The sequence below is a fragment of the Gymnodraco acuticeps genome, unplaced genomic scaffold (assembly GCF_902827175.1).
Source record: "Gymnodraco acuticeps unplaced genomic scaffold, fGymAcu1.1, whole genome shotgun sequence".
NCBI classification, from domain to species: domain Eukaryota; kingdom Metazoa; phylum Chordata; class Actinopteri; order Perciformes; family Bathydraconidae; genus Gymnodraco; species Gymnodraco acuticeps.
In genome coordinates, this window is record NW_022992351.1 from 5060642 (window position 1) to 5074030 (window position 13389).

General features: G+C 41.9%; 1 protein-coding gene across 2 annotated transcripts in view; it reads right to left on the reverse strand.

The window, feature by feature from the left end:
* Positions 1–6070, reverse strand: part of LOC117541944 (contactin-3-like) — a 33968-nt gene extending 27898 nt beyond the window's left edge. The window contains exons 1-4 of one of the 2 annotated variants that reach the window (XM_034209312.1): positions 5870–6070; positions 5520–5604; positions 2641–2778; positions 849–984 (exon numbers count right to left, since the gene is read on the reverse strand). In XM_034209312.1, the coding sequence (XP_034065203.1) occupies positions 849–984; positions 2641–2695 (191 nt within the window). In that variant the 5' untranslated portion in view covers positions 2696–2778; positions 5520–5604; positions 5870–6070. The remainder of the gene's footprint in view (positions 1–848; positions 985–2640; positions 2779–5519; positions 5605–5869) is intronic. The other variant, XM_034209311.1, reaches the window with a different exon arrangement.
* Positions 6071–13389: the final 7319 nt, after the last annotated feature.

The window sequence follows — 13389 nt, forward strand, 5'->3', positions numbered from 1 at the left end:
GGCGAAGAATGTGAAAAGCCTGAAATAATGAGCATACGCACTCCACACGGCTATCATTCATCTCGCCTGTGCTGGCTGTGCCGCAGTAATTCTATTGTTCAACGCCAAAGACACTTGTAATCAATGTCTGTTGGTGCCACATGGTGTCTAGCAACGTGCATCGGCCTCACAGCGTTTTAAAAGAGGAGCTTTAAGATGCATTAAGATGCTACACGTGTGTCGCTAAGATAATATCTGGCGAGACAAGAGGAAGATTGGCAGCGTGTTAGTCAATATGAATGAGTGAAGCCATAATGACGCCCCTGCTTTGAGTGTCTGTAAGCGTTTCAGTTTAATTTAGAGAAAATGAAAAGGGGGAGCAAGGACGTGCTTATGCCATGTGAAGAATGTTCTTTTAAATCCTTATCTTCATTACTGTGAATGAAATGAGCAGCAAGGCTGACAGTAGTATAAATAATATATATGTACTGTATGTGTAACTTTACGGTTTCAAGCTGATTTAATGTCCCAAGCACACAAAGGTTATGTTTACTTTATATTAAACAAGGTCCTCTTATGACATTGACAGCTGCTATGAAAACGCTTTCAGGGACGAAGTTCAAGAGAAGAATAGCTGCTGATTCTGCACTTGACTTCCTTTAGGTTCATACCAAGGAAAGCAATAACTGATGATGGTCATTTCTGATAATACTATAACGTTCTTCTGCTGCTATTTATATGTCTATAACAAATTTGCGATTGTTGATTTTCACAATGCGTAATAGTTTAAGTAAAGATAAATTGAACACTTTCATATGACGGTGCTGGATCTTTATCTCACACATGCCCTCATTTGAACGATTTCTCACCTGTACTGAGGAGATGGCGTTCCCTGAGCATCACAGGTCAGAGTGGCTTCTTCTTCTATGGAGTCCACAGGAATGAACAAGTCACCTGGCTCCATCCTCCATCTTGGACCATGGTACGATCCACTGTCCAAACAATCTGTCAGAAAAACAGTGACAGCCTGAGCAAAACCGAAGAAAAGTGCCCATTTTGATAGGAAAGTTTGGCCTGCACATTTCCCCCATTCTTCTGGAGGAAATAGGACACTCAGTTATAATAGGAGGATGGACATTAGTAAACATGGGGAGAGACTCAATACTTTTCATTTCATCTTGCAACAAAAATGCAGATTCTTCCTAAAGAAAAGGCTGAATAACTTTAACAGGATGACATTCCTGTGAATTTAAAAGAAGAAATGTTGCTTGTCCAGCAAAACATTTTCTGAATTTTCCATTTGATAAAATATAATAATGCTTTAGTATATTGTTGTATATTATAAGTTAAAATAAGACTTAAAGGTCCCATGTCATGGCCATTTCTACTGATCATAATTCCATTGTTGAGGTATACTAGAATAGATTTAAATTGTGCAATTTTCCAAAGTCACATTGGTTTCTCATACAGCATCTCTACTGTATAGTATGTGTATTCACTCTCTGTCCTAAACGGCTTGTTGGAGCTCCTGCCCCCCCCCCCCCCCCCCCCCCCCCCCCCCCCCTCTCTATGAACCCAGTGGCCGTCTGCGAGACAGCGAGACACAGCGAAACTCAGCCCGAAACAAGCCCGAACACACACCCGCAGCCTGGCTGGCAGTTTGTGTGTGTACTCACACACCGACTCACAGCCTCGCCGCATCCCGCCGTCTCAGGAGGAGAAATTGGCGGAGCTGCAGCTGAGAAAAGATTGAGTGTGTGTGTGTGTGTGTGTGAGGAAGTCCGCGGATTGGTCAATTTGGACCAATCCACGGACGTAACGTAACGGCTCCACGGATTGGTCCATTTGGACCAATGGGTCCATTTGGGTATGGGCACGTCACCATACCCAGGAAGAACACAATGGAAAAAGAGAAATCTCCAACGAGGCGTTCTGGGGCAGCATAGACAGGTATTTTCTGTGTTAGAGTTTTACTCGCTACAGGGTGCACTTTGAGGGTTTGTGAATTGCTAACAAAGCACTTTATATACTAACAAAGGGCTGGCTTATCTAAAGCCAGTTGAGTAGCACTTGAAATGTTTTGGCTCTATGAAACCTGATGTACTTATATGATTCTGTTTTCTTCAAGTTTGTATCTTGTTGGTCGAATGCACTTATTGTAAGTCACTTTGAATAAAAGCGTCAGCTAAATGCAATGTAATGTAATGTAATGTGACTCTGCAGACCGTTTACATGCAGAATAACCTTCATAACACACAAGGGGACGGGTAATAACCGGAAAAGCATGACATGGGATTAAGAGGGGCAATCTTTATTTGTTATTTGTTCACATTAACTGAGTGATGAATATCATTTGGAAAAAACATATCTTTAGGTAACAGTCATGATAGTCTTTGCTCTGTGTTTTGTGTGAATAAATAATTAAAAGAAAAATAAACAATGCCTTCTCATCAGGTTGCTATCAGAGTAGTGAGGAGGAGGAGGATTGAGAGTATTGTGTCTGTGTTGTGAATGGAAGTCAATACTGAGGAGTGCCCCTTTAAACGTGGGCCATCCTATCATCTCTGACACGGGCATTATTTTCGGCTATTCAGCTATCATCTAGCAACTGTAAATGTCCAAACAAGAAATAATCATTACTCATATAAAAAGGTGGTTTACCTGCCAGACAGTCGATGATTGATAACAGTAGAAGCTGTTTCCATGGCAACGTCATCTTTGGCAGCCAAGGGCAAATGAGACTTTCATCCAATAAGCTTTGAAATGGCACTCGTGTTCTCCGAGAGAGGGGAGCTTGACCTGTTGAAACAAGATTTGTGTTGTAAAACACCAAACTCTGGGAAACCCAATATTTTCATTACACTTTCAACCGGATGTCTTTCAATCGTCCATCAGGAGAAGACAGGATAAGTATACATTTCAGAAGTAGAAATATATAATGATGATACAATTGTATGTTGCATTTGGTGCAAGATAAGGCTGCACAATATTGTTGTTGTTATTATTATATTGCACTCTAGGAACTTTGATTAGTTGAAAGATAAATTCAGAAGAAAACTTCACTTTGAAATGAAGCTAGCACTCTTTTTCTAATATGTGCCTTTTGTGATCATTCCATGTTCAATTTGTGCAATAAAAGAATGTTCGGAAGCAATTTGTTCCATTCAACAACATTATTGAATATTGCATATTTTGCTAACAGCTACGTGCAGGATGTGTCTCATTTTACTTCAGCCCGTTTTCACAATTCTGATCGGGGAAGATCCAGGCAGTGTCACTTTGTGCCCTGTGCTTCGGCCAACTTGCACCCAGAGATGTCTGAGGGTGATACCAGAGGCATATGGGAAGAAGCCAATGCCAATCTATTAGGGGGGCGACCGACGCCTAAGCTCATCCTTCACTTGGATAGATTCACTCTGGCTGCCGGAGGAGACTTGGACCTGGGAATTGGGTGCCGTCCAATCAATTAGATTCACCCGCAGCAGCATGTGTCTCCCCACATGCTGGGGTGAATCAAGACAGCCTGATGAGGAAGCCATTCCACCCAGGTCCATAATCAAGGGCAAGTGTCTGTCTGCGTGTAGCATGTTCTGCCAATTACGATGCACCCGCTTCTTGCAAAAACTGAGCGAGTAATGATGCAATTATGAAATGTCAAACATACATACAACGGAGAACCGGCAATATCACAGCAGTAAAGTGAGCAGTTACACATATTCACGTGTGTTGGGTATAGGCAGATGGTTGTACAATAGCGTGTACCTACATATTAACAGCAATACGAAGGTCTGCACACACAGAATCACAAATTTCTTCGAGAGATGTTCAAGATATATTAAGGCCAGAGACTGGTAATAACACCAATCTGCTAAATGTCACACAGCCCACATACACCTACACTCCAAACTCACTTTCTCGCCGTGTTCAACACGCATAACACCCTGCCTCCACACGCACACACACACATGCACTCGCTTTCCATTTAGGAAACATAAGCCGTGATGTGCGGCTCATTTGTGGCTTAATCCCGGGGCGAGCCTGGTTCAGAGAGCTACTTATATAGGCTCTAATTGTTTGTCAGCTGCCTGGATGTCAAATCAGGCACGTGGGGTCTCAGCCAGAATTTTTTCTTCCCTACCTTTCATGTTTGCTGTCCTTTTTCTTCGCCTGAAAGTCTGCACAATTGGATTGGTACGCTTCCTCTCAAGACGAGTCCTGCATGCCATACCTCAGTGATAGGCCCACGGTGTGCAAAGTGCTGGCACCTCAGGACTGAATATTGGTGTGTGTGGAAGGTACAGTGGGTATTACACTACTGTCGACTTGGCATGTTGGTTTGCATTTATAATGGAGTTTTGTCAAGGATGGCACCCTGGAACAACTGATGCAACGTGTTCCTTTTTTCCTTATGCAGATCTAATACATAATTTACAAATGCAAAATAAATTCAGATTCTGTCAGTTATATGACACAGAGCTGATAGCTCAGTGCTTCACATGTACACACTGTATAATACTTTTCACACGCACAGTAAACACACAGATCTGAACATGAGGCAAACACACTCACAGCTTGCATTCATCATGGATAATGGTGCTACCGATGACTGTGATAGAAGGTGGTGAGAAAGGGTTTACGGGGTGAATCACTCTCAATCACTGAGGCTTCCTAGACACCACTGGGTTAAATAATGTAAAATCCTGATATCTACCACCTCCATCACACTATGCCTGCATCCAAGTAACACGCTGGTTGAACAAATAGTCCAACTGGCACAGTGGGAGTGTACTTACTTTGAAGGCCTTCGCTGCATTCATCACAGATATTCCAGCTGACATTGTGGCATACAGTATGCAATTACCTGCTGAATGTTGCTGTATCTCTAGAGGCTTACAGCCAATCATAGCCGGGACATTTATCAAGGTTTTCTGAGGGTATTTTTTACCTTCATGCCTTTGAAAGAGGGTCCTTGGTAACACCTGGATACCTTTATGATGTCTTTTTGTGCACACAAGCACCAGGCATGCAATTCCACCCAAGGCTGGTTACTCTCAAAAAATGTTTTAGTGGCCTGTCGCAACACATTTCAGAGGGTGAGGTGAAGTGGAGCTGCAGTGTGGCACCACACCAGGTAGGAACCACAGGAGCAGTTAGAGGCTACAACAACTATATGTGAGTACAGCATCTATACATCAGTTGGTCAAAGAAAGGCACAAAAACAACTCCCTAGTTATAACAAACCCCAATGTGTCTGTGTATGAATGAATGCCCCTCCAGAACCAGACACTGTGGAGGAATTGGCTGCAGTTGGGAGGGCACGTCTCGTTACTCCAGCCTAAACAATTATTATCAAATAAATGGCATTAGAAACTGATGAACAAATTCGGGACAGCAGCCAAAACAGGCCGACATGTGAGCCTGTTAGGATGTATTAATATTTTAGCATATAAATATCACTGTGTAAATAATTTAGCTGTTCCGTATTTGTGCACGTTCCCAATTGTCAAGCGCGCTCAAGGGGTAATCATTTGTTGTCTTACCTCTTATCTTGAAATTTCTTGAGACCAGCAGGAACCAAATTCAGCCCTCACGGAAAAAGCGACAGATTGATCCTCCATGGAAAGCCTTTTTTTAGGGGGGAAAAATCGGTCACAATCGCAAGGTCGTTCATACAGGTGAAAAATTGAGCCGGTGGTCAGTCAGAGATAACGGGTAATGCAGGAGGCATAAACACCCGCGTTTCATATCGCTGCTCTCCTCTTTCTCCACTCCCCACTAAAAAAACACACACACACACACATATATCTATACACACACACACACACACACACACACACACACACACACACACACACACACACACACACACACACACACACACAACACCCACGTTGTTTGCCGTGCTGAATCACATTTGAAACATCCCCAGTTAAGAGGCTCGACTCTCGCCTGTGTTTGCGCTCTCAAATCCAACACGCGTATAGGTCTGAATTTGGGCTTGGAGGGAATCTTGCAGAGATTATTTATTATGCGCATCAAGTCAGCTCCCCCTGCGAACAAGAAGAAGAAGAAGAAGAAGAATAATAAGAAGAAGAAGAAGAAGAAGAAGTAGAAGAAGAAGAAGAAGAAGAAGAAGAAGAAGAAGAAGAAGAAGAAGAAGAAGAAGAAGAAGAAGAAGAAGAAGAAGAAGAAGAAGAAGAAAGAAGAAGAAGAAGAAGAAGAAGAAGAAGAAGAAGAAGTGGGCTGTGCGAAGGAGCAGCCACAAGCAGCAGCGCTCGGATGGGAAGGTGCGGGAGGAAGGAAGGCGCACCTGGAGGGGAACTGCGCCCCCCTGCGACAACCCACGATATGACAAACAAACTGTGAGCTTCCACGACTCAATATCTATCAGGGTTAACTGGCTCCCAGGTTTTGACATAAGCACAAAGCTGCATATTTATTTTTAAAGATTTAAGGTCCTTGTGCCACACATGCCGTAGACAAAGGCTATAGCTAAGTCGTGGCTGTGCCTGTTGCTGTGGTCCATCTTCTTGTATACTTATTTATAGACACATATTTATAGCATTTGGACTGTTGTAAATGTGTTATCTGTTTGATTTACAAATGTCACCTATTGCACGTCTGTCCATCCTGGGAGAGGGATCTCTCCTCTATTGCTCTCCCCGAGGTTTCTTCCATGTTTTCCCCATTAACTGTGGGGTCTCTTTGGGAGTTTTTCCTGCCCAATGTGAAGGTCCAAGGACAGAGGGTGTCATATTTGTGTTTGGTATAAACTGTTAAGTCCACTGAGACAAATGTAAAATGTTTGATATTGGGCAATAAATAAACTTTGATTGATTAATTGAGTTAATACAAAGAGGATGTAATATAACTTAAAACATGACGTATAATAGTTAGGATGATTTTTTTTCACTAAGGGTGATTTATCAGTTTTTCTGAAAAGCAGAAGCATCACTTGGATCTTCTGTATATCTACATGGTTTGTGGTAAAAAATATATATATCATTTTAGAAAAATGAACATTTACTGCAAAAGGACAGATTTAATTAATACTAACAACAACAAAAAAAGCAATACATAACATGTTTGTTTTATACCATAGGCAGAGTAATGTAAACAGTGGAAACTCTACCCGGCAAAATAGCCCTGGCATAGGAGGCAAAGAAGCAAGTTTGATAAAAAAAAAAACGTTCTTATTATTGAGCTAGTTCAGTAAGTAACAAAACCTGCCTAATTATTAATACTGCTGGGTTGGGAAAATAAACGGACAGAAAATATGTTTCCATGGCCTACAGTATGATTGCGCAGTTTCTTTGGAAACAAATGCAGTGTGTCCTGTGTTATTGGTACATCTAAAGAAAATGGAAAGTGATCAGTTTGTCTTTACGACAGGGACACCAACAGAAAGACAGATCAATATCATATCATGTATAGGAAAGGTATCATTATTTGCTTGGATTATTTTGGACCGTTTTAAAGCATGGGATACTGACCACTAGGGGTCCTAAAACTAACTCCTGAGAGAATTGGTTCTGGGTCTCCCCTCAACCAGTCACTTGTTTACTTCAGCGAGCTGTTCATTTCACACAGACAAGCAACATGAACTCATCAGCTTGAGTGAGTTTATGAGCTAGGAGTGGCTGCCCGTTACAATATGTTTGGTCAGTGAGAGGCATCCGAAATGAAGCATACACGCAGGCGACCAATATAATGAGCTGCAAGTGGCTGAAAACATAGAGCTGCCTAGTTGGGTTTCCAAATTACTTACAAATGTGTGAGTGTGGGTTCTTCTTTGGGTGCTAGCTGTGTGGGCTGAGTGACATCACTCAAAATAGTTTTCTGATTGGAGGAGTGGGAAGTGTTGTGGGTACAACTGCACCTGTTTTTCAATGTGCAACTCACTGCACAACACACATGTGCCTGGTTGTTATGGAAATGTAAAGGAGCAAGTACCTGTGGTTAAAACCCACAAATACAAATTGACGAAATAAATGTTGGTGACATGTCTCCCTTTCTAATTGGCCCTTTCACTGAACATTTGACATGTCACAGTAGGGAAGACATGGAGGTACATAATAAAAAGAATGGCAGCTGAATTCAATTTAGCAGCTTGAGTTTCAGGATCCTGGTATTAAATAGAAATGAGCTGTAATTAATGCTGTTACCAACATCTGTGCTTTTGGTGCAATGACAAGCCAAATAGGTCCGTTTAAAAAATAATAAAAACATGTTTATGCTAGCACCTGACTGTTTGTTACAGGAGTGTGATGTTTCACCTGAGATTATTTGATCCACTTTATTCCGAACACTTCAACGTTTTGCCTAAAACTCTTATTGTTAATATTTACTAAATTATATACAATCTCTTTCATTATTTACTTAAAGATTTCCTCAGCACCTCATATCTTAATGGAGGATCAAGGAAAAAGTAAATAATTTTGTATCTTGTACAATAGATTTTCATGTTCTCCGAGACAAATTGGAGATTTTGGGCTCTATAAAGACATTTTACTGGAGTTGACTATAATTAAAAACTGCTTTCGCCAACTGAAATAAATTGGGTTGCTGCTGAGTTGCAGAAGGCTGACATTTCCCTGTTTTTGATAAGCATCCGCTGACAGCTTTAGTTCATGGTGAAAGGATGTATTTCCCATGACGAGACTGGAAAGAATCTGCTCTCCAAGTCTCTTCCTCCATTTCTCATTCGTACTCTCAAACTTTCAACTGGCCTTCCTTCCTTTTGTCTCTCTTGTTCTGTCTGTCTGACTCTTCCTCTAAGTCAATACATGTCACCCTTGTGTATATTACCACCAGGCCAATATGTGTACTTGGCCTCAGAGAAGCCTAAATGTATTACCCATAGACTGTGGTATTACCATACATTCTGGGATTCCTCAGTCTATACGAGGAGCCCCATTAAACCTACATTGATCATTCTCATTTCAGGTGAAGGTTCCTTTAACATAGCCAGGGCATCGTTAATAATGCTCCATACAGCAGCCATTTGACATTTCCTTTAATTATGCCTGTAATTTATTCATGCACTTGATCCTAGGAGCTTGTTGTGAAAAGCTTCCTCCAGGAATATTTTATCCTGGTCCTCTTGAGGCGCATGGATTAACCATCTTAATAGCAACCCCCTGAAGGTATTACTTCCTTCATTGTCTGTGTGTGTGTGTATGTGTGTATACTGTGTGTGTGTGTGTGTGTGTGTGTGTGTGTGTGCGTGCGTGTGTGTGTGTGTGAGAGACAGCAATGAGCATTGTACCTCACATGTGTGTGTTAAGCTGCAAAAGTCATTAGGTCTTATTTCCCAACCATTCAGACTACTCGATGTAAAGTCTCCTGGATGACTAGCTTCTCTAATTTTAGAAGGGCATAAAGAAAAGTGCAAATGGTTGCAAGATCCACGCTTATCGCAGAACACAGCGACCCCCATGTTTAACCCAGTTTTGCAGAAGGAAAACATCACCGCTTAATTTGCTCACTCTCTTGGTCGGTTAACAGACAGCGAAACACAGCAATTTCCCCACAAAGTAGCGGAGGAAATCTCAAATGCACACACTTGAAATGGTATTTGAGATGTTAATTATGATGTTTCTTCATCACAGCACAGTGTGTGCTCAATTTTAGAGTGCACACCTGACACAATTCCTCAGGCTTTGTTGGGGAAAATGTGAGCATTTGAAGACTGGAAGTGGAGGCCCTTATATGAAACACACACACACACACACACGGTAGAAATGGAAAGCAATTTGTCACCTGTAAATGGAAAGTGATTTGTCAATTTGTCAGGACTGGAGGAAACACATATACCCTACTTTATTATTTCATGAAAAATTGAACAGCTATTGCTGCAAATATGTAAACTTACATTTCTTTCCCGTTTGTTGTAATCATTTTTCACAAAACCATAAATCGTCTTCCTTTGCTCTATTCTATAATACATCTAAACATAAAGCATCTCTCACCTACATGGTTGTCAATCTAAAACAATTTGGCTGTTGTCTGCAGTTCACACAGACACTGGTATTAATGCTCTCCCTCCCTCTCTCTCTATGGTATTGACTCAGGGAGTTTTCCTCGTTGGTGTCTTTCTTTCTTTTTTACGTTTCTGGTAGCCTTAGTTCATTAGCCAGGCTGTTGCATAGAAGACTAATGGGCCAGCATACCTTTTATTGCATACTGCAATTCCATGGCTGTGGAGGTCCATTACTTTGGAGGATCAAGAATTTACTCTCTACTGCTGCTGATAGGGAGGCTTTGCTTGAGGCTAATGACGGGAAAGATCCACTTTGAGATAAATCCTTCAGTAGGTCAATACAAAATGTGCTCGGCTGCAGAAGAGTCCTGCAATTAGAATACAGCCTGTGAGGTCTGACCTGGGAGGAGTCCAGAGACGGACTGTCCGTAGGTCCGTCCGTCTTTCTGTCTGTCCTCCCTTCTGTCCGTCCTTCCTTCCGTCTACATTGATCGCACAAAAAGGTTGGTGAAGGTGCAATTTGTGATGCCTGGCCCCCATCTATAAAGGTCTCCTATTATACTCTTTTTCATCAATATATTATAGGTCTCAGATATATAAAAAACATGTCTCTGAAGTGTTTTGCTCCAAATACCAAACAGATCATGCATTGTAGCATCCCATAAACCCCTCTGTTTCAGCCCTGTTTAAAAAGTGCTGATTCTCTGTCTGTTACTTTAGATGAAAATAAGGAGACACTCCCCACGCCCCTCTGCAAGATATTTGGTTAAAAAGAACACAATGGTGCTCTAGCCCTCGTAATGTCCTCCCGATTACTATGCACCTTGTACCCTCTGGGGTCAAAAATGACCCCATCTGGCTTGTCTGATATTTAACGCATAAAGTATAAAATGTGAATCAATTTTGTGTTACACCTTTAGTTCTACTTCAGTACAACCCATTACCACACATTTTCCCCTCAGTTTTGGAATTTAGGGCTGATAGACCCTTATTTATATGAAATTATACCATTTTCTGATAAAAAAAAAAATTGAAACAATGAATTAATTTGACCATATTGTATTGTGACTATTTGGCTTATCTGGTACTGGTATATGTCAAAGTTTAGTAAGGATGCCCTTTTTGAATAATTTATATTTTTTTAATGACAACACATAATCACACCTTGTGCCCTCTGGGGTCATTTTTGACCCCGTCTTGCTCGACTGTTATTTCAAGCATAAAGTATGAAATGTCAATCAATTTTGTGTTACACCTTTAGTTTTGCTTCAGTTCAACCCAATACCACACATTTTTCCCTTTGTTTTGGAATTTAGGGCCAAAAGTCATTTTTGACCCCGTCTTGCTTGACTGTTATTTCAAGAATTTAAAGTGGAAACCTCACGCATTTCTGTGTTACACATTTAATGTGCCCTCAGTTGCATGCAGGGCAGGTAACAATGGTGTGATATTTGCAGATGTATGCATTGCATCTTTGGCACATTTTCTTGGTTTTGACATCTATCTGGCGAGGGCAGAATTTGCACCTGCTCCTTTTGGGTGATGGGTCAGGAGGGGGAGCTTGGCGAGCGGGAGCTGGGCGAGTGGGAGCTGGGTGACGGGTAGCTGCTGCAGAGGTAGAGCTGGAGCAGAACTGCTGGACCTCCATAACCAAACTGGCAGCGGCTGGCGTGCGGGGAAGAACCTGTCAAGTCAAGTCAAACTTTATTATAATAAATCACAGTGCAAATACAAAAAGTTCAAATTGTGAGGACACTACAGAAGGAAGAGCAACAGAAATGAAGCTTAATGCTGACCTTGCGTCGCTGGATGTGAGGTATCACAAGTTGTCGTCCAAGCTCCACCATGAACAGCCTCCTCTTGTTGCACTTCCCCTGATTCCAGGCTGGGTTGATCTCAGACCACAGGACAAAGGAATTGTATGCAGACACGTCGAGAATGTTGAAGAAGACAACTAGGGGCCAACGGGCTGTCATTCTTTTGCACGTGTACACACTGGTAACCTTGAAACAAAATAAACAAACCAAAACATATTCAGAAATGTATGTTTATTTCCTACACACAAATTCAATGCATTATCCTTTCCATAAATAATATTATTAACATTATGAATAATAAATGTGAAATACCTTGTCAAGGTTATCGACACCCCCTTTGTTGTGATTGTAATCTTCGATGATTTGGGGCTTCTTGTCATCCCTGTCGCTCACAGCTGCATCCCGATGCAGAGTGCTCAACAGAAGAACATTTCTCTGTTTTTTGGGGAGATAGGACACCAGAGCATGGGTCTCGGTGAAATCAAACTTTGATGAGAAACGAGCCCTGTCCGCTTTTGACACCAGTGCAGGGGGAAGCTCAGGTTTATTTCTCCTTACTGTTCCCACCATGAACAGCTTTCTTTTCAGCAGCGCCAGGCCAAGGGCCTGTGAAGTAAAGAAGTTGTCACAGGTTATCGTTTTTCCCTGGAGGCCTTCTGTCATGTCAAGGACAACTCGCATGCCCTGATTTTTTTCTGACGTCCCACCAGCAGGTTTGCCAGTGTATATCTGCATATTCCATGCGTAGCTTGACCTGGCATCGCATGCTGCCCATATTTTTATCCCATATTTCCTTGGTTTGCTTGGGATATACTGTTTGAATGGACAGCGACCTCTGAATGGGACCAGGCGCTCATCGACAGTCACATTAGTGCCTGGATTGTACATAATTGGCAGGAGAGACACCCACGTGTCCCAAACGTCTCGAATTGGAGCAAGTTTGTCTCGTGCCCGGCGATCTTTTCTTGTGTCTTTGTCATCAAATCTTATGACTCTGGAGATTTTATGAAACATTTTAAGTGTCATGGTAGCACGGAAAATTGCCCTACCAGACTTTGCATTCCATAGACTTGTTGTAGCCTCTTTGCTGGATCGGTACACTCCAGCTAGAACCAACAAACCCACGTATGCCTGCAGGTCCATTTGATCCATCTTTCTCCATTTTTTCCCATAAACACGCTGCCCCTCCTTGTTAGTCATGTTCAGCACTGACTCTTCGATGGCCTTGGGCAGAAACAGATAAAAAGCTGACTTTATGTCCTACATACAGGGTTGGACCCTGGCAGCTTGTCTCTCTCTCTGCTTTCTCTGCTGTTACCATGCGACGTCCGTCACAGGGAGGGATGGAAGACCAGATCATCTTTTCATTCTTCGATTGGAAATATTCTTCCATCTCAGCTGGGTCATATTCCTCAGATTCTTCCTCATCAGTGGATTCTTCCACTTCCTCAAAATAAGTGCGGTCCTCCACTTCTGACACTTCTTCCATTTCTGATTCTACCTCTTCATATTAGCAACCATGAGAAAAGGCCTGTTTGTTTTTGTTTATGATTTTTGTTGATCTAACAATTGATTGATCCTATACATCAAAAGTGTGTGTGTGTGTGTGTG